The sequence below is a fragment of the Raphanus sativus genome, chromosome 2 (assembly GCF_000801105.2).
Source record: "Raphanus sativus cultivar WK10039 chromosome 2, ASM80110v3, whole genome shotgun sequence".
Taxonomy (NCBI): domain Eukaryota; kingdom Viridiplantae; phylum Streptophyta; class Magnoliopsida; order Brassicales; family Brassicaceae; genus Raphanus; species Raphanus sativus.
In genome coordinates this window covers 30,808,641-30,831,572 of record NC_079512.1, presented here as the reverse complement: position 1 = coordinate 30,831,572, position 22,932 = coordinate 30,808,641, and the positions used below count along the sequence as shown (strand labels likewise).

General features: G+C 35.0%; 5 protein-coding genes and 1 non-coding gene across 8 annotated transcripts; 3 read left to right on the top strand and 3 right to left on the bottom strand.

The window, feature by feature from the left end:
• Positions 1-338: 338 nt before the first annotated feature.
• LOC108842747 (magnesium-chelatase subunit ChlI-1, chloroplastic) lies at positions 339-2,042 on the top strand. Its single transcript, XM_018615757.2, has 3 exons — positions 339-532; positions 628-743; positions 863-2,042. Exons 1-3 carry the CDS (start codon positions 430-432, stop codon positions 1,913-1,915), a joined length of 1,272 nt encoding a protein of 423 aa, XP_018471259.1. The 5' UTR covers positions 339-429; the 3' UTR covers positions 1,916-2,042.
• On the bottom strand, positions 1,977-6,833 carry LOC108842746 (probable pre-mRNA-splicing factor ATP-dependent RNA helicase DEAH9). Its single transcript, XM_018615756.2, has 23 exons — positions 6,604-6,833; positions 6,358-6,502; positions 6,089-6,163; positions 5,862-5,951; positions 5,687-5,766; positions 5,522-5,591; positions 5,347-5,432; positions 5,171-5,240; positions 4,975-5,070; positions 4,778-4,883; positions 4,638-4,684; positions 4,453-4,536; positions 4,286-4,339; positions 4,088-4,188; positions 3,865-3,955; positions 3,540-3,704; positions 3,331-3,420; positions 3,125-3,196; positions 2,940-3,038; positions 2,766-2,852; positions 2,631-2,684; positions 2,457-2,533; positions 1,977-2,381 (listed from the first exon to the last, which is right to left on the bottom strand). The coding sequence occupies exons 1-23, from the start codon at positions 6,705-6,707 to the stop codon at positions 2,237-2,239; spliced, it is 2,088 nt and encodes a 695-aa protein (XP_018471258.2). The 5' UTR covers positions 6,708-6,833; the 3' UTR covers positions 1,977-2,236.
• Positions 6,834-6,951: 118 nt separating this feature from the next.
• On the top strand, positions 6,952-8,419 carry LOC108836578 (uncharacterized). Its single transcript, XM_018609720.2, has 8 exons — positions 6,952-7,191; positions 7,268-7,359; positions 7,452-7,518; positions 7,592-7,622; positions 7,754-7,894; positions 7,978-8,003; positions 8,091-8,149; positions 8,229-8,419. The coding sequence occupies exons 1-8, from the start codon at positions 7,006-7,008 to the stop codon at positions 8,257-8,259; spliced, it is 633 nt and encodes a 210-aa protein (XP_018465222.1). The 5' UTR covers positions 6,952-7,005; the 3' UTR covers positions 8,260-8,419.
• On the bottom strand, positions 8,251-11,096 carry LOC108836577 (negative regulator of systemic acquired resistance SNI1). Of its 3 annotated transcripts, none has more exons than XM_057003058.1 (15): positions 10,856-11,096; positions 10,660-10,726; positions 10,424-10,517; positions 10,269-10,325; positions 10,125-10,194; positions 9,986-10,050; positions 9,829-9,910; positions 9,686-9,735; positions 9,450-9,593; positions 9,288-9,358; positions 9,128-9,197; positions 8,994-9,059; positions 8,769-8,927; positions 8,576-8,673; positions 8,251-8,497 (listed from the first exon to the last, which is right to left on the bottom strand). In XM_057003058.1, exons 1-15 carry the CDS (start codon positions 10,986-10,988, stop codon positions 8,425-8,427), a joined length of 1,299 nt encoding a protein of 432 aa, XP_056859038.1. In that variant the 5' UTR covers positions 10,989-11,096; the 3' UTR covers positions 8,251-8,424. The 3 variants fall into 3 exon arrangements, with proteins under 3 accessions (XP_056859038.1, XP_056859040.1, XP_056859041.1); XM_057003060.1 differs by having other exon boundaries at positions 8,588-8,673; positions 10,856-11,095; XM_057003061.1 differs by having other exon boundaries at positions 10,660-10,718; positions 10,856-10,996.
• Positions 11,097-11,155: 59 nt separating this feature from the next.
• On the bottom strand, positions 11,156-11,228 carry TRNAE-CUC (transfer RNA glutamic acid (anticodon CUC)). The gene has a single exon. It is a non-coding gene; the product is annotated as a tRNA-Glu (tRNA).
• Positions 11,229-13,379: 2,151 nt separating this feature from the next.
• On the top strand, positions 13,380-14,870 carry LOC108841450 (putative F-box/FBD/LRR-repeat protein At4g26350). The gene is made up of 3 exons (XM_018614206.2): positions 13,380-14,093; positions 14,187-14,321; positions 14,422-14,870. The coding sequence occupies exons 1-3, from the start codon at positions 13,458-13,460 to the stop codon at positions 14,716-14,718; spliced, it is 1,068 nt and encodes a 355-aa protein (XP_018469708.2). The 5' UTR covers positions 13,380-13,457; the 3' UTR covers positions 14,719-14,870.
• The last annotated feature ends 8,062 nt before the right edge of the window (positions 14,871-22,932 follow it).

Sequence of the window (22,932 nt, the reverse complement as noted above, 5' to 3'; positions counted from 1 at the left end):
TTTTATTTTACCACCAAACTGTTACAGCTTATTTAAAATTACATTTTTGTTAAACAAATGTATCTACACTTTTCTTTGCCTATTTGTTCATCTAATTTATAGAGAGATCTGTTAAAATGTTTTTAATTTTAAATTAAATTTATATTACTGTAAGTCTGTAACTATATCTTACTTTGGTGAATTAGTAAATGAGATTTCTCATCCACCGACGATATGTATATCAAAGTTGAGAATTGTTCTTTTTATGTCCAAGTGATTTAGTAATTTGCTTTTTTATTAAAAAATATATTTTAAAATGAAAGAAAAACATTAAAAAGGAGGAAGATAGAGGAGGAAATCCATCTCCCTTATCCTTGACCACAAGCACCAAACACAACCATAGTCTGCCAATAAGAAGGTAGTGAAGCAGCAAAGCTCACACACAAAAAAATGGCGTCTCTTCTGGGAACTTCTTCAGCAATCTGTGCTTCACATTCCCTCTCTTCTTCTTCTTCCTCAACACCTTCGATCTCTCCCATTTGCTTCAGGCCAGGTAACCCAACAATCTCTCCAAACCTTTAAACCTACTGTCTTCTCAATTCAAAACTTTTAGTGAAACTGAAACAACATTCAATTCTTGTTTTACAGGGAAGATCTGTGGAGGAAAGTTAAACGCAGGGATCCAAATAAGGCCAAAGAAGAACAGGTCTCGTCACCATGTCTCCGTTATGAGTGTCGCCACAGAAATCAACTCCACTGAACAAGTATGAGTTCCAACTTTTTGATAAATTTTCAGACTTTACTTGATTTTACAAAGAGTTAGTTAGGAACATTTGTTTGTTGTTTGGTTTTTATGTTGTGTAATGGTGGTTTTGGGTTTTAGGTAGGGAAGTTTGATTCAAAGAAGAGTGCGAGGCCTGTTTATCCCTTTGCAGCTATAGTAGGACAAGATGAGATGAAGCTGTGTCTCTTGTTGAACGTGATTGATCCCAAGATCGGTGGTGTGATGATAATGGGAGACAGAGGAACCGGGAAATCCACTACTGTCAGGTCCTTGGTCGATCTTTTACCCGAGATTAAGGTGGTTGCTGGTGACCCTTACAACTCTGATCCTTTAGATCCTGAGTTCATGGGTGTTGAGGTGAGAGAGAGGGTCGAAAAAGGAGAGCAGGTTCCTGTTGTTGCGACTAAGATCAACATGGTTGATCTTCCACTGGGTGCAACTGAAGACCGAGTCTGTGGAACAATCGATATCGAGAAGGCTTTGACAGAAGGTGTGAAAGCCTTTGAGCCTGGCTTGTTGGCTAAAGCCAATAGAGGGATACTCTATGTTGATGAAGTCAACCTCTTGGATGATCATTTGGTTGATGTGCTTCTTGATTCAGCTGCTTCCGGTTGGAACACGGTTGAGAGAGAAGGGATCTCGATTTCTCACCCGGCGAGGTTTATCTTGATTGGTTCCGGGAATCCTGAGGAAGGAGAGCTTAGGCCACAGCTTCTTGATAGGTTTGGTATGCATGCGCAAGTAGGGACGGTTAGAGATGCTGAACTACGTGTCAAGATTGTTGAAGAGAGAGCTCGGTTTGATAGTAACCCACAGGATTTCCGGGAGACTTACAAAACGGAGCAGGATAAGCTTCAAGACCAGATTTCAAATGCGAGAAGCAATCTTTCCTCTGTTCAGATTGACCGGGAGTTGAAGGTGAAGATCTCTAAGGTGTGTTCGGAGCTCAATGTTGATGGGCTGAGAGGAGACATTGTGACTAACAGAGCAGCGAAAGCACTTGCAGCTCTCAAAGGAAAAGACCGAGTGACTGCAGATGATGTTGCAACCGTTATCCCTAACTGCTTGAGGCACCGTCTCAGGAAGGATCCATTGGAGTCTATCGATTCAGGAGTGTTGGTTTCTGAGAAGTTCGCTGAGGTTTTCAGTTGAACAAGGAGAAAAGATTTATGTTATCATTTTCTTAACTTTTGTAAACGGTGAGAAGATCCTGAAACAAACAAACATGCAAATCTGATTCTATACTTTCTACATTGAGTTGATTGAATGTTCAAACAAACAGTCTATGTTTTACTGCTTTAAGTTGATTGGATAATAGCTGTTCAAACAGACAGTATTTGGTTTTCTCCATTGAAAACTGTTTCTTTGCATTTCCAAAACATTCTTGCATTGTATTATCCTAGGAACTTATCATGAAATGTTGTCAGGACCAACTGTTATCGGTGTCTTCAACTGAGTGTTCTAGCTTGGGGATTACAAGGACATATTGTTTTGCCGGTTCTGGTAAAAGTGTGGAGCAGCTTCTGTCAGCCAAGAAGGATTGATGGTGACGACATTCCGCATGTATTGACGCTCTGTTGAGACAATGGACTGGTAAACCACCCATTTCGGATTCACCCTGATGATTGTATACAAACAAAAAAATGATTACACACCAAATAAGATTTCACATTCACAACAAGATAATACTAACCTGAACAATACGGAGGATGGGTGAATATAAACTTCTTCAGAGCCTCTAATAGTCTTGAATACCCCATTGCTGTGTGGCTAAAACAATCATAACAAATAAAAAAAAAGTGAGTTTAATCTCCCTATAAAACTGAAAAGGATGTACATAAACAAAGAAGTAAAATCAGTTACTTACTTCTAAGCGGCATGCATTGGCGAAAAAACCTGCAGTCACTGCTTTTCTCACAGCCTGAAACATAATATGTACTGTTAACATAAAAAACCTGGAACCTATTTTTCCAATTGAAGCCAAGATTGTACAATTTCTTACATCAATGTCTCCTTCACATGATTTCAGGGTGATGCCTAATCTCCGAGCAATCCGTTTGAGTTGATCCCTGATTTCAACAACTTTTTTCTGTGAAGCGAAACAAAAACAAATTAGTATTTTTTTTGGGGGGAACGGAAATTAAGGTGTAATTGCCAGTTATGATATTATACGCACCATGGACTGGTAGTTGAGGAAGTTCTTGTAACACCATTGTGAAGATTTTTTGGACTCAAGAAACCCTTTGTATACATTCAGGAATGTGATATGGTCACCCTGAACAGACAAGAAAGATGATTTTAGTCGGTCAAAACAGATTTTCAGAGATATAGTTAGCTCAAAACTTATAAAGTATATACTACCTCTGCAGCAGCAAATCTCAGTTTTGCTTCATCTTGTTCTTTCTGTACTCCCCTGGCAATGACCCAAACGGACTGCACACAAATATATAGTCAAGATTGTATCCCAAAGTTCAGAGAGAAAGCAAACCTTAAAAAGTTTGCAATATGTTCCTTAAGCGTTAAAAGACGAAAATTTTAGCAGAGGAAAAGGGGTTAAGAGGTGTTACTTGGATAGAGAGTACTGCAGCGATTGTAATGATCTCATCTGAACAACCAAGCTCATTTGAAGCTAAGATCATCTTCGATATCATTGGGTCCTAGCAAAAATGACGAAAATAAGACTTGTAATAATGCAGTAGAAAATGCAAATGAACTTAATACTTTAAGCAAATAAGCAATGGGAAAATAAGTAACTCGAGGTTGGTACGAAAAGTACCAGTGGAAGTTCTGCTACTTGGAATCCTGTTGGAGAAGTGAGTTTTGCATCATCATCAAGGATTTGAAGTGAATAAAGTACTTCAAGTGCCCGTATCATTGCTTGTGGGGATGGAGGTGAAGGCCAATCGAAACCCAATATATTATCTATGCCCAAAGCTTTTAGCTGAAAAAAAAAGCAATAGAGCTTAAACATTCTAGAAGAAAAAAGTTTCCTCTCATCTGTGGGGATTTACTTATTGGAAAAGCCAAAAAGCTTAAAAGGCATCCCAAATTGCAAGTTCTCAACACAAAGTAATATGAAAAGAGCTGAGCAGGTTTTGTACCTGTATCACAGTTGAAACAAGATTCGACCTCTGCATCTCCGGTATGCCTTCTCCAGGCATTTGTTTGAGAAAATAATCTTCGGTGTAAAGCCTAGTTACCACAGAGATGATTAATGTCAATACATAACCCGCCTAGTTAGACCATTGGTTGTTATCTTTAGGAGATATAACCATAATCATTTACAACTTGAACTGGAGTAACGTCACAAGAATATGAAAATACCTGTAACACTTTCCAGGCCGAACTCGCCCGGCCCTACCAGACCTTTGTCTAGCAGATGCTTTGGATATTGGTGCCACCACAAGACTTTCGATATCTGAAATCTGTGAGGGTAAGAAATGTAAGATGTTTTAGAAATGCCCTATATATATATCACAAACGGCGGATAGATGTAAACAAAAGAAATGGGGATGGACTTACCGGGTTATAGAATTTCTGCTTTGAGAAACCACTATCAATCACATAGACAACTCCCTGAACAAAAGAAACGTCACAGAAAGTTATTCTGAATGATGTTTCAGCAAAATTTGTATGAGAGAAACATCTGTTTTGTCCATGAAAAAATAACAGTAACAAAGAAGCCTTGCCTCCAGAGTCAGTGATGTTTCTGCAATATTTGTTGAGAGTATAACTTTTCTCTTTCCTCTGGGAGTTGGGGTAAAGATTAGTTCCTGAAATAAAGAAAAAAACATTTCATAGTTTAAGATTTATAAAACTAAATCCGCTTAAAAGTACGGTTTAGCTTGTCTAGAGCCACGCAATAAAAATCAACCTGTTCTGCTCGTGAAAGTCCTGAATATAGTGGCAGAGGGAGCAGTCCTGAAAACATACGAGTGATACAATGTTGCTAAAGGAAAATGCTAAAGTTGATTGACAATATATATTTATATGTATAAAACATCTTTACTATACCTGAAGAGTTCTTTTGATTGCTATGAGCTTCTTCTGCAAGAAGTTTGATAGCAGTTTCAATATCATCTTGACCTGTTAGAAATACAAGAACATCCCCAGGTGGCTCCTGAACATAAGAAGATATAGTTTAAAGATAACAGCACAATGAAAGGAATGTATCATAATAGGGATGTTTATAAAACAACAAATCAACATACCCGTTCATTAATCAACAATATCGTTGAAACAACCGATCTGATATAATCTGAAACAGGCTCCTCAACATAGTGAATTTTCACACTGAAGCCTCTGCCCTGAGAACATATCACCAACAGAACAAAACTCTCTAAATATCGCAGAGAAACAAGGGTTAAGCGAGGAATGCTCTTAAGAAAGATGAGATTTACAATATACCTCGACAGATAAGATTGCAGGTTCCAACTTAGGTCCTTGGGTACTACCTTCTGGCGCCTGGCGTTTTTTGCTGTTTAATTTTATATAGTGTGTAAGAATATAGTGTACTAGTGATTTCAAGATCCAGAGACTTCAGGAAAAAAAAAAAAACTATAACCATTGGATAAGATGGGAACCTGGTATTGAAGAAATTGAACATTGCTTTTGCTTCGATTGTGGCTGACGAGATAATAAGGCGCAGCTCAGGACGACGACGTTGTATCTGGCATTAAGATTTTTTAATGTAGTTGAGGAAAGCAAACTGTAAACTAAAAGAGATGATCTAGTGAAGTCTACGTCTGAATACTATACCTTCTTTAAGAGTCCTAGTAAAATGTCAGTTGAGATAGATCTCTCATGAGCTTCATCTACCATAATAACACTATAAAAAGAAAAATAAGAGAAGGTTACAAAGACTACTTTACAAACCTAAATCATAATCCTAACGATATTATGTTGTGCAACAAAATGATATACCTATACTTAGTCAAGAGAGGATCCTCCATCATCTCTCGGATAAGTACCCCATCAGTGAGAAATTTCACACTAGTCACACCCTGTTGTAACAAAGCAAAACAGATTTTGAGGCATTATCAAACCATAAAATGAAGTTAGTATAAAGAGTAAAAGAGTGTGAAAGAAAGAGTCTCACTGAAGTTGTATGATCTTCAAATCGAATAGTGTAGCCAACTTCATCCCCAAGCTTCACTCCCATCTCTTCTGCCACCCTTGCAGAAACCGACTAAGCAATTTACCCAAAAAAAAAAGAAAGAAGAAGTTATAAGTGATCAAGCACGAAACTTCCAAACTTCAGCTGCGACACCAAGCTTCAAACACTCGCTGGGCTGTAAGGTCTTGTGGAGGGAGATAAAAAAAAACCTGGACAGCTAAACGTCTTGGCTGAGTGCAAGCAATAACTCGACCTCCTTCAGCCCATCCAGCTTCTTTAAGGAACTGCAAAACAGTATGGCCAAAGCGTTTACAGAAATAAACTTGCTAGCAAGGCACAAGACGGTCCTGAGCTTAAACAATGCAGGATTTTGCAAGATTGAGTAAGTTGTATGCCTCCTCTAGCTAACATTGAAGCATGAAACTAGCAAAGCTGGGTGCTTTCCTCCAAAAACAACAATCACAAAGAAGAAAGAAACCTGAGGAATTTGGGTAGTTTTGCCACTGCCAGTCTCGCCAACGATGATGGTGGTAGCGTGATTCTCCACCAAATAGAGAATCTCAGTCATGTACTTGTACACTGGCAATCTCTGCCTCTGCTTCTCTATATTCGCATACCCATAACTACAAAATTATCGACCATAAAGCACACAATCATTCCCTGAAACAGGTTGTACTAGAGAGAGAGAGAGAGAGAGAGAGAAAGAGAGTAGCAGCAAATATACCTAGAGGAAGAAGAGGATGAGAGATTGTTGGACATGAGGACTATGCCTCCTTCTTCATCCTCGACGAAGCTTGGTTTCTCCGTTCCTGGTTTCCAAAACGCCATCTTTCAAGACCTTATTGCTTTCCTTCCGGTTGGTTGTTTCAGTGTAGACTAATTTATAAAGGCTTCTCCTACGGCGGAGGAAAGTCAAGTGTCGGCGACGGCGATCTACTTACCCTTCTGATTATCTCAGAAGGTTCGGGTCTATTAGAATTGGTTTCCTTTCGGTTATAAAATTCTCATTCAATTAATCAACATTTGGTTTTGTTCAACTTTACAAGATTAACTTCGGTTTGATTTTACCATTTCAAACTAGTCGGTTTAGTTCGGCTATCGATTCAACGAGAAGGAAAAAAAAATAATGTTTTGTCTTGCTTCTTCGTCTGCGTTTCCTTCTTCCCACACCACTCTACTCCTCCGCAACAAGCTCTCACCTCTTCTCCTCCGCCGCAATCGCAGCCACCGGAGTTTGAGACTTCACCGTCGAAATTATCAGATTAGAGCAATGAGAGCCGTAATCCAGAGAGTCTCATCTTCCTCCGTCACGGTCAGTCTTTTGTCATACTCTCTCTCTCTCTCTAACGCGCAAATTGCCATTTATTTGATCTTGGAGATATCGACAGGTGGATGGTAGAATCGTGTCGGAGATTGGGCCTGGTCTCTTGGTTTTAATAGGAATCCATGAATCAGATACAGATGCTGATGCTGATTACATGTATATTGCCTGTTTACCGACGCAAACTTTTTTATCTTTTTAACTCTTCCATTTAAAATTGTCTGAAAGTCTTTAAACTTTTTTTTCTATAGATGTCGGAAAGTTCTAAACATGAGGTTGTTCACTAATGAAACCACTGGTAGAGGATGGGACCAAAACGTAACTTCTGTTTCTTTTCTGTAAAATTCATTTTTCACTACTTTTAACTAAGTTTGATGGTGCGTTGTTGCAGGTAATGCAGAGGGGTTATGGAGTTTTACTTGGTAATTAAAGAAAGAAAGGCTTGTTTGATCAAAAAAAAAAAAAAAAAGAAAGAAAGGCTTCAGCTCTCTAAAAAGTGTTTTTGTCTCCTTTTATTTTGCTCTGATGATTGGATCGTCTGTTTAATTTTCAGTTAGTCAGTTTACATTGTACGGGTTCTTGAAAGGTAACAAACCTGATTTTCACGTCGCTATGCCGCCTGAGAAGGCCAAACCTTTTTACGCGTCTTTGGTCGAGAGATTCCAGAAAGCATATAATCCTGATGCAGTTAAAGGTGGTATAAATACATTGTAAAAGCTTGAAATCCTGAGATCACAACTTTACATTACTGAAATGGTTTACTCACTTTTTGAACAGATGGTGTGTTTGGAGCTATGATGAAGGTAAGAGACGTGAATCCTTCCATCAATATCCATGCGTTTAGTTCATTATCTTGTGTGATTTTTAAGTAGAGTTCTATTGCTTACAAGGTTAATCTTGTCAACGACGGTCCAGTCACTATGCAGCTCGAGTCACCCCAATCCTCCAAGTAAGAACATATCTTTGCTTGCATACGCATCTTAAGGCATTGGTTTCGTTAATAAAGCAAGATCTTGATTTGTTTTCAGGAGTGAGACCAAGGCATCAACAGAATCATAACATCACTCAACTTGTTTTTTTGCTGAAATGATAGAATATACATTCATGTGAAACATTCATACTTCATTGAAAAACTGTAACTCTTTTAAGTCCTACACGTCACTTGTTTTTGCTTTTGCCTTTGCTTTTAATACAATGCAAAGCCTCATTGATTCCTACATGCAATTAAGCTTTTGCCTTGAGCACCATTTCTGCAGTAAACAACACTTCCTTTCCAAATGGTATAATCTCAATTTTCCTGCAAGAACCATGAAACGTTTGGGAGTAAGGAAAGCTATATACATATGAGTAGAGAGTAAGCAAAAATGCAGCTTACTGATCTACTCGCCTTAGATTAGTAAATGCAGCGATGACACTATTGCATATCTCTGTCATAGAGTCGCCTTCATTAGTGTTAGAGATTGCGAGCTGAGCCTGAAGATAAGATTAATCAAACTTGGGAACGATGAGGCAAAGAAAAGCTGCTATTATGAGGATGTGACAAGGAGAAACAAAGATGTTGTTATTACCAGAAAGCCATGTCCAATGAGGATCTGAACAACGGCAGGTCCTATCTTCTTAGTGATGTTTTTCGCATTTGTACCATTTGAAAAGGTCTTCAATATCCCGTTTAGCGTTTTCAAATCATCTGCTTGAGGAGTGTTCGATCTTCGGGTACGAACAGAAGGCTGCAACCAGAGAGAGAGAGAGCATTATGTGTCCGTCCGAGAAAAACCAGCAGATTAGTAATAAACCTTAGGAATGTATTTGGTGAGATACTGGATGACAATCTCTAGCTTCCATTTAGGATCGTCGAAAACCTGCAACAGAAAGCTCTCACTCAAGAACCAGAAAGCAGATAAAACAACACAAAGAGTTTCATAAGTACCTTGAGAAAATTTGACAGTAGATATTCATCGTATGTTAGCTCGTCGACTATGATCTCCAATGCAGGAGTCCTGCATCAATATATCAATCAAGAGCATGGCCAAGTAAAAACGAACAAAGGAGTGAGATTTCGCCGGAAATTGAACTTCTTGTGAATATACCTTACGCCGTCTCCTCTGTTGGTAATCCCTTCACTGTCAGCTTTCTTCTTTGATGCATCAAGCTCTATGATCTAAAACCAAGGCAGAGAACATGTGAGAGAGAGTAAAGAACTCCAAAAAGTAGTAACTCCATGTACTGATATAAATAACCAACGACTTTACCATTACTAGAAGTTCCTTCATAGCAGAAAGCATGCCCTTGTGCAATTCAACCAAACTGATAGAGTTTCCATCAGCGTCAAAGGGTGAACACATTGTAGATAGACAATCTTTCATTAGAAGTTTGAAATTCACTCTCCTTGAAGCCTACAAGCGGAAACATACATACACATTACATCACGGATAATTTTAGTGAGTATACTAGTACTTTCCGAGAGCCATTTGATTATGGGATGTACCAGAAGTAGATTCAGCGATGATTCTTTTAGTAGACTCCAGTTCATGGTTTCTGGAACGCAAAAGGACACAAAGATTTTGTAACAATCACCAGATTATACATAAATGGAGCGATTTTGAAACTTGAAAGATTAGCATTTTGTACCTTCAAAGACTTGATTTCGGGGAATGAAATCTAACTTAAGAACATGAACAAGATACTTGAATAGGAACATGTTTCCCAGGATCTGCAAGAATCAACAAGCTATAATATGAAACTCTGCAAAACTTTCTTAAGCTATGTACAAACAAATGAACAGGACCTTTAAATCTGATTCCTCCGACTCATCAACTCCCTTGCTCATGTTTTGAATCAGCTCTTGAAACACTGGAATCACCAAAACAGTCAATCACAGTATTCAAAAAGCTAACTCAAAAGAGGAGGAGACAGCCAATCCTTACATAAGCTTCTCACAGATATATCCTTTTCACCAGAATCAACATCAGACCCAAAGTTAAACGGCGACCAAGCCTGCCAAAAACAAAACCACATGACAATCAACCAAGAACGAACAAAACACACATGAAAACAATTGAAACAAGTACCTCGTCAACGATTTCCAACTCATGTTTCCCATCAGGTATATAAACCCAAGGATACCTCTGTACTTCCAATAACATGAAAGCATATTATAATAAGCAAACAAACAATTGAAGCATATAAAACAAACAACAAAGATTCTCATCGAGTACACTACCACCTGATGTAGTTGTGTCAAAAGGTGGAAACTTGCTGCTACGAGCTCCAACCTTCTTCCGAATCTCAGTATCCGGAACATGGCTTGGTACATTTTGCTACAAATAGAGAAAAAACCCCCACATCAAAAAGCTTCAAACTTTGGGAGCCAATAAAGCAAGAAGAAAAAAACAGATCAAAAGCTTCAGACTTTGGGGGGGCCAATAAAGCTTCAAACTTTCTTAAACAGTGTATACTTACTTGGTGGGAGGGATTCCAGTTTCGGGTACAAGCGAAGCGGCACGAACAGCTTCCAGATACTGCAAACCTAAAAGGGGGTTTTTCAATCCAAGATAAACCAGAAGACGATGTAAGAAGTTATATTGGAAAACGACAAACGAAGAAGAAAGGGGTTTGAGAAAGAAAGAAAGAAAGAAAGAAAGAAAGAAAAACTAACGGTCTTCGTTGGCGTCGCGATTGTCCTTAGCGCCGGTGGAATCAAGCATGGCTAAGGTGTTTGCTTCCAAGCTAGCGCCGTATGTATTATTCATCGCTCTGCTACTGTTATTAGCCTTCGTCTCTTTCGACATCTTCTCTCTCTCTCTCTTTTCGCGATCCAGCAACGTCTTTCACAGCAGGAAAAGATAAGAGAAGTAGAGATTGAGATTGAGATGATAAACCTAAAGATTCTTAGAACCCTAATCAACAGAAGACGGTTTTCCCGCCATAAAGGGAATTGTTAACAAAAAAAATTTAACTCCGTTGCCGGGACTCGAACCCGGGTCTCTCGGGTGAGAGCCGAGTATCCTGACCAGCTAGACTACAACGGAATTGATGACCGTTGATACGTTTAGTAGTAATTGTCAATTTTCTTCAGATTTTGATAGTACATGCTCAGCTAAGACCCTATGTTTTGAAACCCACTTACATATCTAAACTTAAAAAAAACTATCTGATAACAACACAACTCTGCAAACATAGAGCTCTGTTCTCACTTAGATATGCAGTAGTATAAGCATCAAATCACTTGGCCAAAACTAGTTCATTTTCCTGCATCAACCGTCATTATATCCGCTGTGAGGTCCTTTGATAAGTTGTACCATTCCAAGCTATTTTGACTATGACAAATAGTAATGCAGCTATACCATTCCAAGCTATTTGCCACTAACATATTTCGATAAGATCACTACTAAATAGAATATGGAAGCCAGTTCCTTGTGAACTCTCCTTCCAGCAGAATGGAGCTCACATGCACTCTCACCCAGTGACGGACGTACTCACGTTAATGGGGTGCAACTGCCACACCATTAATTGTGGAAAAAATTAACCTATGTATTTTTCCATTAAATTTAATTATGACACCCCATAAACTATAACTCAATATTACTAGATAAACTATAGAATGTCGATTAATTTTAATTGAAACCCACGTAAGTTAATCATGTCTACAATTTTTTTAAAAAAAAAAAGAAAACCCAACTTTAACTTCAACAATTTACAATTTACAAACCTAAACCCAAATAAACTAAATTAGAATTGATTGTTTTTTATATCTTTTGGCAACTAGCCTTCGTCTTCTTCTAAGCTTTAACAGGGTATTAGTTTAATATTTTCTAATCTCTTCTTAGCTAGTAGATTCTATTTAAAATAGTAATTTAGTTTGTTCTCATTGATTCTAATTATCCAACTATAAATAGTAAGCTAGTACGTTCCTATTTAAAATAGTAATTTATATTTTATGAAACTTTTCAAATAGTTATATTTTCAGTTATATGTTGACACAGGTTAAGAAAAATTCTGGATCCGTCACTGCTCTCACCTAGTAATGGATCGAACATGTGTTGACGCACCTCTACAATATCTCAGCCATTACAAATGATTTCGCTGCCAACCATAACATATTACCATTCAATGTTCTTTCCAGGTTTTACTTTTCCTAACAAGGCCATATGGAAAATAGATGTGCTGCGTTATATATCATTTTTTAGCTTCTTGTTAATGTCTTGCTGGTAACATTATTTCTATCGCCACATTCCTTGTCTGTTTTTGGCAAAGACATACCCCAAAATAATTGAAAAATACTCAACATCCTGTCGCAAACCAGCTTGACAAAGGCAGAGTGACAAGCTAATATGAAACAACAATTTTGTAAGATTCATTGTATATATGTTCTAAGCTTTATGCCCCTTTAACATCTAGCCAAACCCCTGCTCTTCCTCACTCTCACCCCTACTTTTCTGTGCTCACCACCAAGCAATCTGTTTGATATCCTTGTAATTCAACAATTGAAATGACCGCACTTATATTTGCATCGGAAGTTTTGTAGGAGCAGAGATATAAACGTCACAGATGTAGAATAATTGAAGGGTTGTTGATTTGAACGCCACCACTTAACAATCTTTTTCACTATGGTAACTTTTAACCGAGATAATGAGTAATCATCAATACTATTATCTCCGAAGTAATTTTTTTCACTGGAATTCTCACTTAAAAGTTAGACTGTTTAATATGGTTTATATTTTAATGAATAAAATATTAAAATTAGCTAAAAATAAAAATGAGTTTAAAATTTATTTGATTAAATAAGTTATTTAAATTAATAACAACAAGAATTATTCAAAATATAAAAAAATATTTTAAAATAATAAGATAATTCCTATATATATTATGTTGTTATCGGAAGTTTTTATTCTTAATATTGTTTAATTGAAAAAAATATTGAATGATTTCAAAAATTTATTAATTAAAAATGATTATAATATACAAAGAAATTTTACTTATGTCCCCATGCGCAGCTAAACACCTATCGTTGGCCCAGGGAGACTTGCACACAGCTTCGTTATGTTTCGTTTAGTATATTTATTTCTCAACAATAAATGATTTATTTTTATTTTTTTATGATTTATCTCAACAATCAATTTGCAATTTGTTTAGCTTTATGATTATCAGTCGTTTTAGGACTCTGTTATATATAATACCACACGCCTCCTCATACTCAGGGTTCAAAGTTTAGGGTTTTCTCTTCTTCTCAATACAAGTTAGTTGAACGATTTGAGATAATGGGTATGATCAGTGACTTACCTGACCAGATGCTCCTTGAGATTCTCTCGTGGCTTCCAACAACAGAAGTGGTGGCCACAATGCTTTTGTCCAAACAGTGGAAGTTTCTGTGGAAGCAAGTACCGAAACTTTATTATAATTATAGCGAACACGAGGGCAAAGACTTTTCAGAGTTCGTGAGCAAATCTTTGCAGTTACAAGCGGCTCCAAGTTTAAAAAGTCTCAAGTTATCGGTAAGTCCTTACTGCAGCTCGAGGGATGTTAAAAATTGGATTGATTTAGCAGTTTCGCGGTCTGTGCTTGAGCTTGAAATCGACCTTACCGCCGCCCAAAACCCCATGATCACGGCTCTTCCGAAGAGTATGTACACTTGCGGGACACTAAGTTGTCTGAGGCTAAAGGCTCTTGTACTCGATGATATACCTGAAGACTATCCAATCTGTCTTTCATCACTTAATTATTTGTACCTCTCCGTGTCAATTCAAGTGTCGGCTGACAAATTTATTGGCAAGCTCATTGCTGGTGCCCCTCTTCTCAAAAAGGCAGTGGTGCAAGGTCCTGTCTATGGTGATCAGTTTCTTGATTCTATGACAAGTTATAGCGAGCTGAGGAGCTTTGCAACGTGCTTGGCAGAGGTGAAAAAAAAACGGAATAATTCTATTTTACTAATTTACAATCTATTGAAACTATATATATACTCACTCGTATGCTAATTAACTCGAATGCAGTGGGGTCCCACAGTCGACTATACCTTTAATAAGCTTGAGCATTTGTGTATGTGCACATGTTCTCGTGGATGGTGGGATTTGTTAATCAATTTTCTTCAGCGTTCCCCTATATTACGCCAACTCCAGCTAATCAAGGTACAATTTTTTTTTTTTTTTTGAGAACTTGACCGTGGAACTAGAGCTTGTTCATATGATATATGTATAATCTTCTTCTTCTTTTTTTCCCTCTCCTCAGTCTTGCAACTCGCGGCCTCTGTCTTCTGGGAATCAGCCAGGTTTTACTAATAGTACTACTCATATCGTTCCGGAATGTTTGTCAACAACGCTTCAAACCTTGGAGTGGAGAGATTATGCAGAAACTGAATTTGGCATGCCGGTGGCCTCTTTTCTCCTTAAGAACGCTACACGTTTATCCGAGGCCAAGATCTTACTCGAATACGCTGCTGGTCCAATTGAGAAGCTTAGAACCCGCACTGGCCTGGCAAAGTTATATAGAGGTTCACCTGCATGTCATCTTAACTTCGGGAATTAAATTTCAAAATCCATTATATTTTCTTAACAACTGCATATTAATGTTTTAGAAAGTTCATCGTCTCTCCATATAGGTTCTTTTGCTATTTTTTTTTTTAACTAATGTTAAATTTATTCAAAAACCCTTTTTACAACTAGTACAGCTTTTTTTTAAGAATTAATGAATCACACAAACTGATTTCCAACTCTATCCTTGTGCTAAACCAGTATCTCATACCTCCTTCATACCGCACAGGGGCGGAGGCAGCTGTGTGAGAAGGGGATCAGTTGACCCCTATAGATTTTTGTGGGAAAAAAATTTACTTGTATTTTGGGGAAAGTATCTGGTAAAGTGTTACAAAATTAGTATTCTGACCCTAATATTTTCTCAAACGTGACCCCATGATTATTTAAAAACCATACATATTCTAGCTTGGTCAAAGCCCATTATCTAACTAAGCAGTATGCAATAATTATTTTTATTCCTTTATCTTAACTCTTCATGTTTATTTTACTGTTTTCCAACCTGTTTTATTTCCAATAAAGATAATTTAACTAAAATATATTTTACACATACACATATTTCCTTCATAACATTTTTATTTTTGACCATTTTAATCACAAATTTAATTTGAAAATATCATATCAACACTACTTTAATTTTTAATGATTAAGAATACTAACAACTTTGTAAGTTAATATTTGTACATATATAGAGTTAAATTATATAAAATTTATATTTTTAAATGAGTTATTATAATAAGTTTTTAAAAAATTATAAATTAAATTGACCCCAATCCACAGAATTTGTGGCTCCGCCACTGATACCGCATGTCTCCCATCATCACAATGGAACTGAAATGATTCCTCACTCCGTTATAGATGATGAATCTAATAAGCTGCATTGGTGTAGAATGAGTTAACTTCCCCATGCCTCCTCTGATTTCTCTCTCCATATAGTATGAACCGTTGCTTGAAGATCACTACACAAATGATTGGCTTGATATTATTGATCTGATTTCTGAATCAAATGGCGATAAGATGATATCCTTTACCATCCTATATTCATGTTTTGTCCTATCGCAAACTAACTTACTTTAACTCAAACTTATGATCTTTATGATATTTTTAACCCAAATTTAACTGAAAATAATCGGAATTGAATGGAATCCAAAATTACTTGGAATATAAGTTGGTTTTTAATTTTGTTATCCGAACTGAATCAAAAATTGAAATAACTGAACTGAGAGTAAATTGAACTTTTTAAATAACCTAATGAATCTTAAACTTTGGAATTGAAGAATCGAAAAAACTGAGAATCGAATGTCCATGGGTAGCTGGATGTATGTAAGCCGAAAAGTAAAGGTCGACTTATGAGGCGAATGGGGCTTAAACTTATACTAAATTTTGACCCGCGTTTTTGAAGCGCGGGATATTTTACGATGAAAAATTTCACTAATAATTTAACAAATATTTTGGTTATTTTTAAAGAGTGTGTATTTAAAATATTTTTGCATTTAAATCAGTATTTTTAAATTCAACCCGATTGTGATTATACCGGTTAATCCGGAGATCTGACAATTCAATTTATGTTTTTAAAATATTTATATTAAAAAAATCACTAAAACCCGAGACTAACCGATTGAACTGATGGATGACCGATATGTAATCTAATTGGGTTTAAATTGTAATAGTTTCATAATTTGTAATTTTATAATCGAAATTTTAAAGTTCATTATTTTGCAATTTATGAAATTATGACGTTTCTACAAAATTTTAAAGAGAAAATGATAGATATAAAATAACTAAGATTAATTATTGTATTATTTGGAAACATTGATAGTAATATAAAATATATTGTTTGGAAACATTGATAGTAGTATAAAGAAATAAGTATATTATATGGAAACATGGATAGTAGTATAAAGAAATAAACATTAGTGAATTAATGTATGTTAACTATAAAGTATAAATGTGTATTTAATTTAAAAGTTTACAAAATAAATATTAGGTCCAACAGAATATTTCTGTTTTAATAAGATAGATGGAAAGTGATTTCGACTCAATGGTTGTCGAGGTGTTGGAGCCGCAAAATTCAATAAGATTACTTGAATCTATCAAACAAAGTATCTCTCTAATACATTGAATTTGTATCTTATTCTTTTTATCAACTGTAAGCTATGTTTCAAAGCGAGTGATATATCCCCTATATATTAAAAGAGAAGCATTTTTAAGGCTTTCCTTAAACGATTTTGGTGAGAATGTATGAGAAGGCTCGGATCCACGTGTCACTCTGTGAGGGAGTTTAAGAAAAACGGATCATTTAATTATTTGCGTTGTTTCCTTATTTGCTTCCATTACAAGAAATGTAACCAATTTTTTTTTTCATTCATGCGCGAACTATTTGTTTGTACATTCATTTTGTGCTGCGTTGACGTTAAACGTTTAGAAACAACTACATTTCCAACTTATAGTTTGAATCTCCATCTCAGCATGTGGATAAAATCGTACGAAACTCACCACCACGAAGCAGAAACACTTTGAAGCATTATCTCTCGACGATGGAAGGATCCGAGTCATCGTTCTCTCCCTTCGAGTCTTGCCGTCTTCTGTCACATGTTCTTGACCTCGAGATCGATGAGGCAGCCCTTAGCGTAGACGAGAAGGACAAAAGTTAGGAAGAACATACAACTGGCTTGAACTTCAGTTGCGAAGGCCAAATCGGATGAGTTTGCCGTTTGCAAACAGGGAGAGCTAAGGGACGAGCAAACACGGAGAGCTAAGGGAGAGCTAAGGGACGAGCAAACATCAGTCGCGAGTAACTATGGAAGATTGAGAGAGAGAAGGAAAAGATTTGATACGTTTACGAAGAATAAACTTTATGTTTTTCATAGTCTCTACACTTATTTTTTGTTGTTCTATAGGTCGACCATAATTATCTACAATTTTCATGTTTTTGTAGAACTGAGCTGCTCGTGGAGCTGATGTTTATATCCCTGTTTCTCGCAAGCATTACGTTAGTAATCAAGTTGTGATCAAACATTCAAAGGAAGTCGTGTATTTTGACAAGGCAAGTGGGTGAAACCATTGCTGCTATGGTGATTTGCTGCTATTCAAAGGAAGTCTTGCATTCAAAAAAAGTCTTGCATTGTGATCAAACATTTGCTGCTATGGTATAACCATAGTTTTTATGTAAGTAATATTCGGAGTCATTTGCTTCTCTGCATAGCCAAAATTGGATTGAACGAAGCAGTAACATTATAGTCAAGTTTGATAGACTGTCATGTATTTTTTTGTATGCTATAGTTTGGTTATTTATGCACACTGATGTTTCATGTATGTAAGTTATATGTTGTATGAATTCTTTGAAGCAAAAATAAAGAACTATGTGTGTCTTCTTCGCGGAAGTTTAATAACCGAAACAACAGCTTCAACTAATAAAAGGGTTCTCTTCTCTTTTTTGTCAAGTAAGGTTATAGAAAGAAGTTAAATAGACGTACAGTGCAAGAAAACACATTTGTTTAACTACTTCATTGGCTTAGATCACATTAGATTATAATAATATCGAGCAGATTCTGTAAAATACATATGTTTGTTTAATATATACGAGAAAGTTGTGCATGTAAAAAAATTTGCATTTAATTGAATCAGTAAAAAAATTATAAATTTTTTTCTTGCTTACCATATTTACCTACTAAATATTTGTCTTGCTTACCAAGTCTCAAATCAGTAAAAAAAATGTTAAATATCTAAACTTCGCACTTATAAGATATCTATTTAACATAATCTAATTTTGCATTTACTTTCGTATTGCCTTTCTTATTAGCAATAATATTGCAACTATATAAACTAAAACACTATAATTACTTTATTAAAAACACAAATAAAAATTATAGTTTGCATAAACCAGATTGTAACAAAAGCTTAGTGTGACCAGCTTAGATTGTAACCTCGATTATATAAATTAAAACACTTTTTGACTTTTCAATTACAATTGTTACATAGATAAGTAAAAAAAAGTAATAATTATAATCATTACGTGTAAATTTAGATAAATCTAGACCGTAAACCATATCTTATAAACAAATCACACCAAATCAAACTGGTTTGATTTGGTTTGATTTGCACAGCTCAAACCAAATCATCAGTTGCTTACATAATTGGTTTGCTTACATAATTGGTTTGATTTGCACAGCTCTAACTCTAACTACATAATGCATCATCAATTATCTTAAAGAAAAAGTAAATATAATTTTGAAATCTACATATAGAAAGACATATATGAATAATACTAATGGGTTTCATTCCATTCTTGGCAGTAAGTTGTATATATTTTTCCTTATAGGGAGAGTTTGTGAATATATTTCTTTTTCTCGAAAGGACTTTTATAAAAATAAAAATATATATAGAAGAAACAGGAAATAAATAAATAGTTCAGAATTTTAGGTGTGAGCTCTTTCCTTTAAACTAAGAGATAATGCACAAACAAGGCAACAAGCCTTTCTTCTTTCTTCAACAATAAAAACATGGCTTACAACACCAGACCAAACCCTGCAAAAAAAAAAGAGAAGAAAACGTGACCTTCCCATCCATGTAGAGAGAGAGAGAGAGAGAGAGAGAGAGAGAGAGAGAGAGAGAGAGAGAGAGAGAGAGAGAGAGATTTAGTGTTTAGGGTATACCCAAGAGTTTACAGTTTAGTGTTTAGGATTTAGCCAAGGGTTTAGGGTATATCCAAGAATTTAGGGTTTAGTGTTTGGATTTTTACCCAAGGGTTTAAGTTTGTCCAAGGGTTTAGGGTATAGTGTTTAATGTTTATGATTTACTCTGTTGTGGCGGTTTTAGAATTGTTAAAAAAAATTCGTCTTTTGGCAGCTACTAATATTTTTCATTTATTTTAAAAACTTAACACAAATTATTATTATTATTTTTATATTTTAAAAAACTACATTAATTGGCAAACTATGATTAGTTGGTAATTCACCCAACAAAAATTCATGATAAAATATTAAACTAGGAAACATTCTCATATAAATTGTGGTAGTTAAAAGATAATCGATGAATTAAAAGAATGTTTACATTTTTATATTTCTCAAAAAAAATAGGTTACGATGAGGGGGATACCAAGAGAGAGAGAGAGAGAGAGATAGAGAGAGAGAGAGAGATTTAGTGTTTAGTGTATATCCAAGAATTTAGGGTTTAGTGTTTGGATTTTTACCCATGGGTTTAAGCTTTGTTCATGGGTTTAGGGTATAGTGTTTAGTGTTTATGATTTAATTTTTTGTGACGGTTTTAAACGTGACCTTCCCATCCATGTAGAGAGAGAGAGAGAGAAAACTATGATCCACTTATGCACTTATAATAATAACGTAACATGTAGTATATGAATTAGACATAATGATACATAGAGATTGAGAAATAATTACAATCTACTTATATTTATACTAATATATATAAAGGGGTAATATATGAATCATATGAATGCCCGCACGCATGATATGATCGTAATTACCTTTTTATCTTTTTCAAAAAACTAAAAGGTTTATGATGAGAGAGGGAGAGACTTATATGTGGATAAACCTAAATGAGTAAGATACAAAGATACAACGAGAGTGAAATATAATTACGATCCACTTATGCACTAATAATAATAGCTATACATGCAATATATAAATCATATCGATGCCCGCACATGCATGATTTATTATTTTATATTTCAAAGTATATGATAATAATTTAAACCTCAAAGTTAAGTTGGTTGTGTAATGTCTAAAAAGGCTTATAGTTTTGAACCACAAAGACTGAATGGAGAACAAATTTAGTTTTAGTAATACATAAAACATATGAATCGTATTTGAATAATACATATTTATATGAATAATACATAAAACATCTGAAGAACAAATTTACTTTTATAAATACATAAACCATTTGATTAGATATTAATAATATTTATACATAAAACATAAGAATCGTATTAATGCCCGTGTGCGGGCATTAATACGATTCGTATGTTTAAAATAAAAATATGTTAAAATCTTAATCTTATTTTTTTAAGCACTCATCAATACTGATAAAATCTGAGAGAGAGAGAGAGAGAGAGAGAGAGAGAGGAGAGAGAGAGAGAGAGAGAGAGAGAGAGAGAGGAGAGAGAAGAGAGAGAGAGAGAGAGAGAGAGAGAGAGAGAGAGAGATGCAAAGAAAGAAATATAGAACAAGTTTGATTACACAAAAAATTTACGTACATAATAATTTGATTATATATTAATAATATTTATACATAAAACCTATGCAAAGAAATATATAAGTGTAATTACACAAATATTTACGTACATATAATTTGATTAGATATTAATAATATTTATCTTACTTGAATTAGATATTATACACAAAATCAGTTCTTCTTACATGGTTCAACGAATACAGCCAAGTTCTGTGGAATCCTTACATGTTTGAAGTCAATGACCTACGAGGAAGGTATGTTATTATACAAAAATCATGCATATGAAAATCAAATTGTATAATAATAATTATATCTTTATACGCAAGTTCTTGCAAATGAATCAGAGTAAGATAAATCACACCAGTGATATGTATAAACTATTGAGACTATGGAAAAGGAAGTTTATGGACAAGCTTTTCAAACCTCAACAGTTAAGGATTTGTATAGACATCGAGCCATTCTCACTCCCACAAATGATGAAGTGGATAAAATAAATGATTACATGCTTTCGCAGTTGCCAGGTAACATGCGAAAGCATGTTGAGGATTTACAATTTGGGTTTTGTGTGTTTACTTTTATGTTCCAGTAAATTTTTACATGTCACTAAAATAAAGGATTTACAAATATTTCTATTTTAGTAACGTCTATACCGTAAAATCAGCACCACCGAGATTAAACACCAAAAAAACACACAAAACCCAAATTTCAAACTATATATGTATACTTTCTAATATTTTCAAAAATTACTGATCTAACCATCTCATCCCGCGCAAGGCGCGGGTTACTACCTAGTAGTATTATATTTTACTCAATTTGGAAATATTAAATTTATTCCTCAATTATATTGTATATACGCCTCTCATCATTGTGTCAAATCTTCGGAGTTTGGACCGACGAAAAATCAGGAACAATTGCTTCAATGCTCTTATATTTCATAGTGTAATTTTTAATGGACTCGTTTTTTTTTAATTTTATATAGCAAACGAAAAATCATAAAATTAAACTGGAAACGTGAATATTTTTTATTTGATTTATAGAATTTGATAAAAATATTTCAAAAATCAAAAACGGGTTTTTCAAAATTTCACGAAAATCATCAAAATATGAGTAAAAACAATTTTAAAAACTTCTTTTTTCAAATTTGAAATATATAGAATTTAAATATTTATTCAAGGGTTCACTAATCCATAGGGAGGATTAGGGTTTAGTTTTGATGAGATGAGAAGATTTGATTTAGGATTTTGGGTTTTGATTAAAAAATGAATTATGAAATAAGGGTATAAGAACTCTACCGAACCTATAAGAGATTTTGGCTCTAGAGAAATAAGCGTAGGGAAACTCATGGTCCGAAAAATCATCTGATATGAATCATTACTTGGAAAAAGGTTGCTAATGACTTAAGTTTTACATTTTCTTGTTTCATTTCACATTAGATGATAGTATTTTGTTTCAAAGCGTGTGATATATATTATATTTTACTCAATTTGGAAGTATTAAATTTATACTTCAATTATATTGTATACACGCCTCTCATCATTGTGTCAAATCTTCGGAGTTTGGATCGACGAAAAATCATCTGATATGAATCATTACTTGGAAAAGGTTGCGAATGACTTAAGTTTTACATTTTCTTGTTTCATTTCACATTAGATGATATTTTGCAAAATAGTAGTTAACTAATAAATACCAACAAGATTAACCCATGAATTGAAGAATTTTCTTGTAGATAAAGTGAAAATTAGTATTAGGGGCCATCAAAAACTAAAACTAATGATTTAGAAGCTACACTAACCTGACAGTTTGTTCCAGTAACTACAGTTATCTAAAATGGATTTGTGCATCCCGTGGGAACACATCGAAGATTCCCATGAAAAGTAAAACTCAAGATTAATATTTGTTTCACAAGAGGTAATATATCAGCTTTTTTTCTAACAAACTGCCTTGAGTCTGCGTATTAATAGATTCAAGAAAGTATACTATGCATCTGGTCTTTTACAGGAGTACACAAAGTTTTCAT

Coding starts and splice junctions, on each gene's coding strand:
- LOC108842747 (XM_018615757.2), top strand. CDS start 430: ATGGCGTCTCTTCTGGGAACTTCTTCAGCAATCTGTGCTTCACATTCC. Junction 533..627: donor TCCCATTTGCTTCAGGCCAG/GTAACCCAACAA, acceptor CTTGTTTTACAG/GGAAGATCTGTGGAGGAAAG. Junction 744..862: donor AAATCAACTCCACTGAACAA/GTATGAGTTCCA, acceptor TTTGGGTTTTAG/GTAGGGAAGTTTGATTCAAA.
- LOC108842746 (XM_018615756.2), bottom strand. CDS start 6,707: ATGGCGTTTTGGAAACCAGGAACGGAGAAACCAAGCTTCGTCGAGGAT. Junction 5,592..5,686: donor CCTCTCTTGACTAAGTATAG/GTATATCATTTT, acceptor TTCTTTTTATAG/TGTTATTATGGTAGATGAAG. Junction 4,189..4,285: donor AGCAGAAATTCTATAACCCG/GTAAGTCCATCC, acceptor TTACCCTCACAG/ATTTCAGATATCGAAAGTCT.
- LOC108836578 (XM_018609720.2), top strand. CDS start 7,006: ATGTTTTGTCTTGCTTCTTCGTCTGCGTTTCCTTCTTCCCACACCACT. Junction 8,004..8,090: donor TGTTTGGAGCTATGATGAAG/GTAAGAGACGTG, acceptor ATTGCTTACAAG/GTTAATCTTGTCAACGACGG. Junction 8,150..8,228: donor GAGTCACCCCAATCCTCCAA/GTAAGAACATAT, acceptor ATTTGTTTTCAG/GAGTGAGACCAAGGCATCAA.
- LOC108836577 (XM_057003058.1), bottom strand. CDS start 10,988: ATGTCGAAAGAGACGAAGGCTAATAACAGTAGCAGAGCGATGAATAAT. Junction 10,518..10,659: donor ACTGGAATCCCTCCCACCAA/GTAAGTATACAC, acceptor CTCTATTTGTAG/CAAAATGTACCAAGCCATGT. Junction 9,736..9,828: donor CCGAAATCAAGTCTTTGAAG/GTACAAAATGCT, acceptor TTTGCGTTCCAG/AAACCATGAACTGGAGTCTA.
- LOC108841450 (XM_018614206.2), top strand. CDS start 13,458: ATGGGTATGATCAGTGACTTACCTGACCAGATGCTCCTTGAGATTCTC. Junction 14,094..14,186: donor TTGCAACGTGCTTGGCAGAG/GTGAAAAAAAAA, acceptor ACTCGAATGCAG/TGGGGTCCCACAGTCGACTA. Junction 14,322..14,421: donor GCCAACTCCAGCTAATCAAG/GTACAATTTTTT, acceptor CCCTCTCCTCAG/TCTTGCAACTCGCGGCCTCT.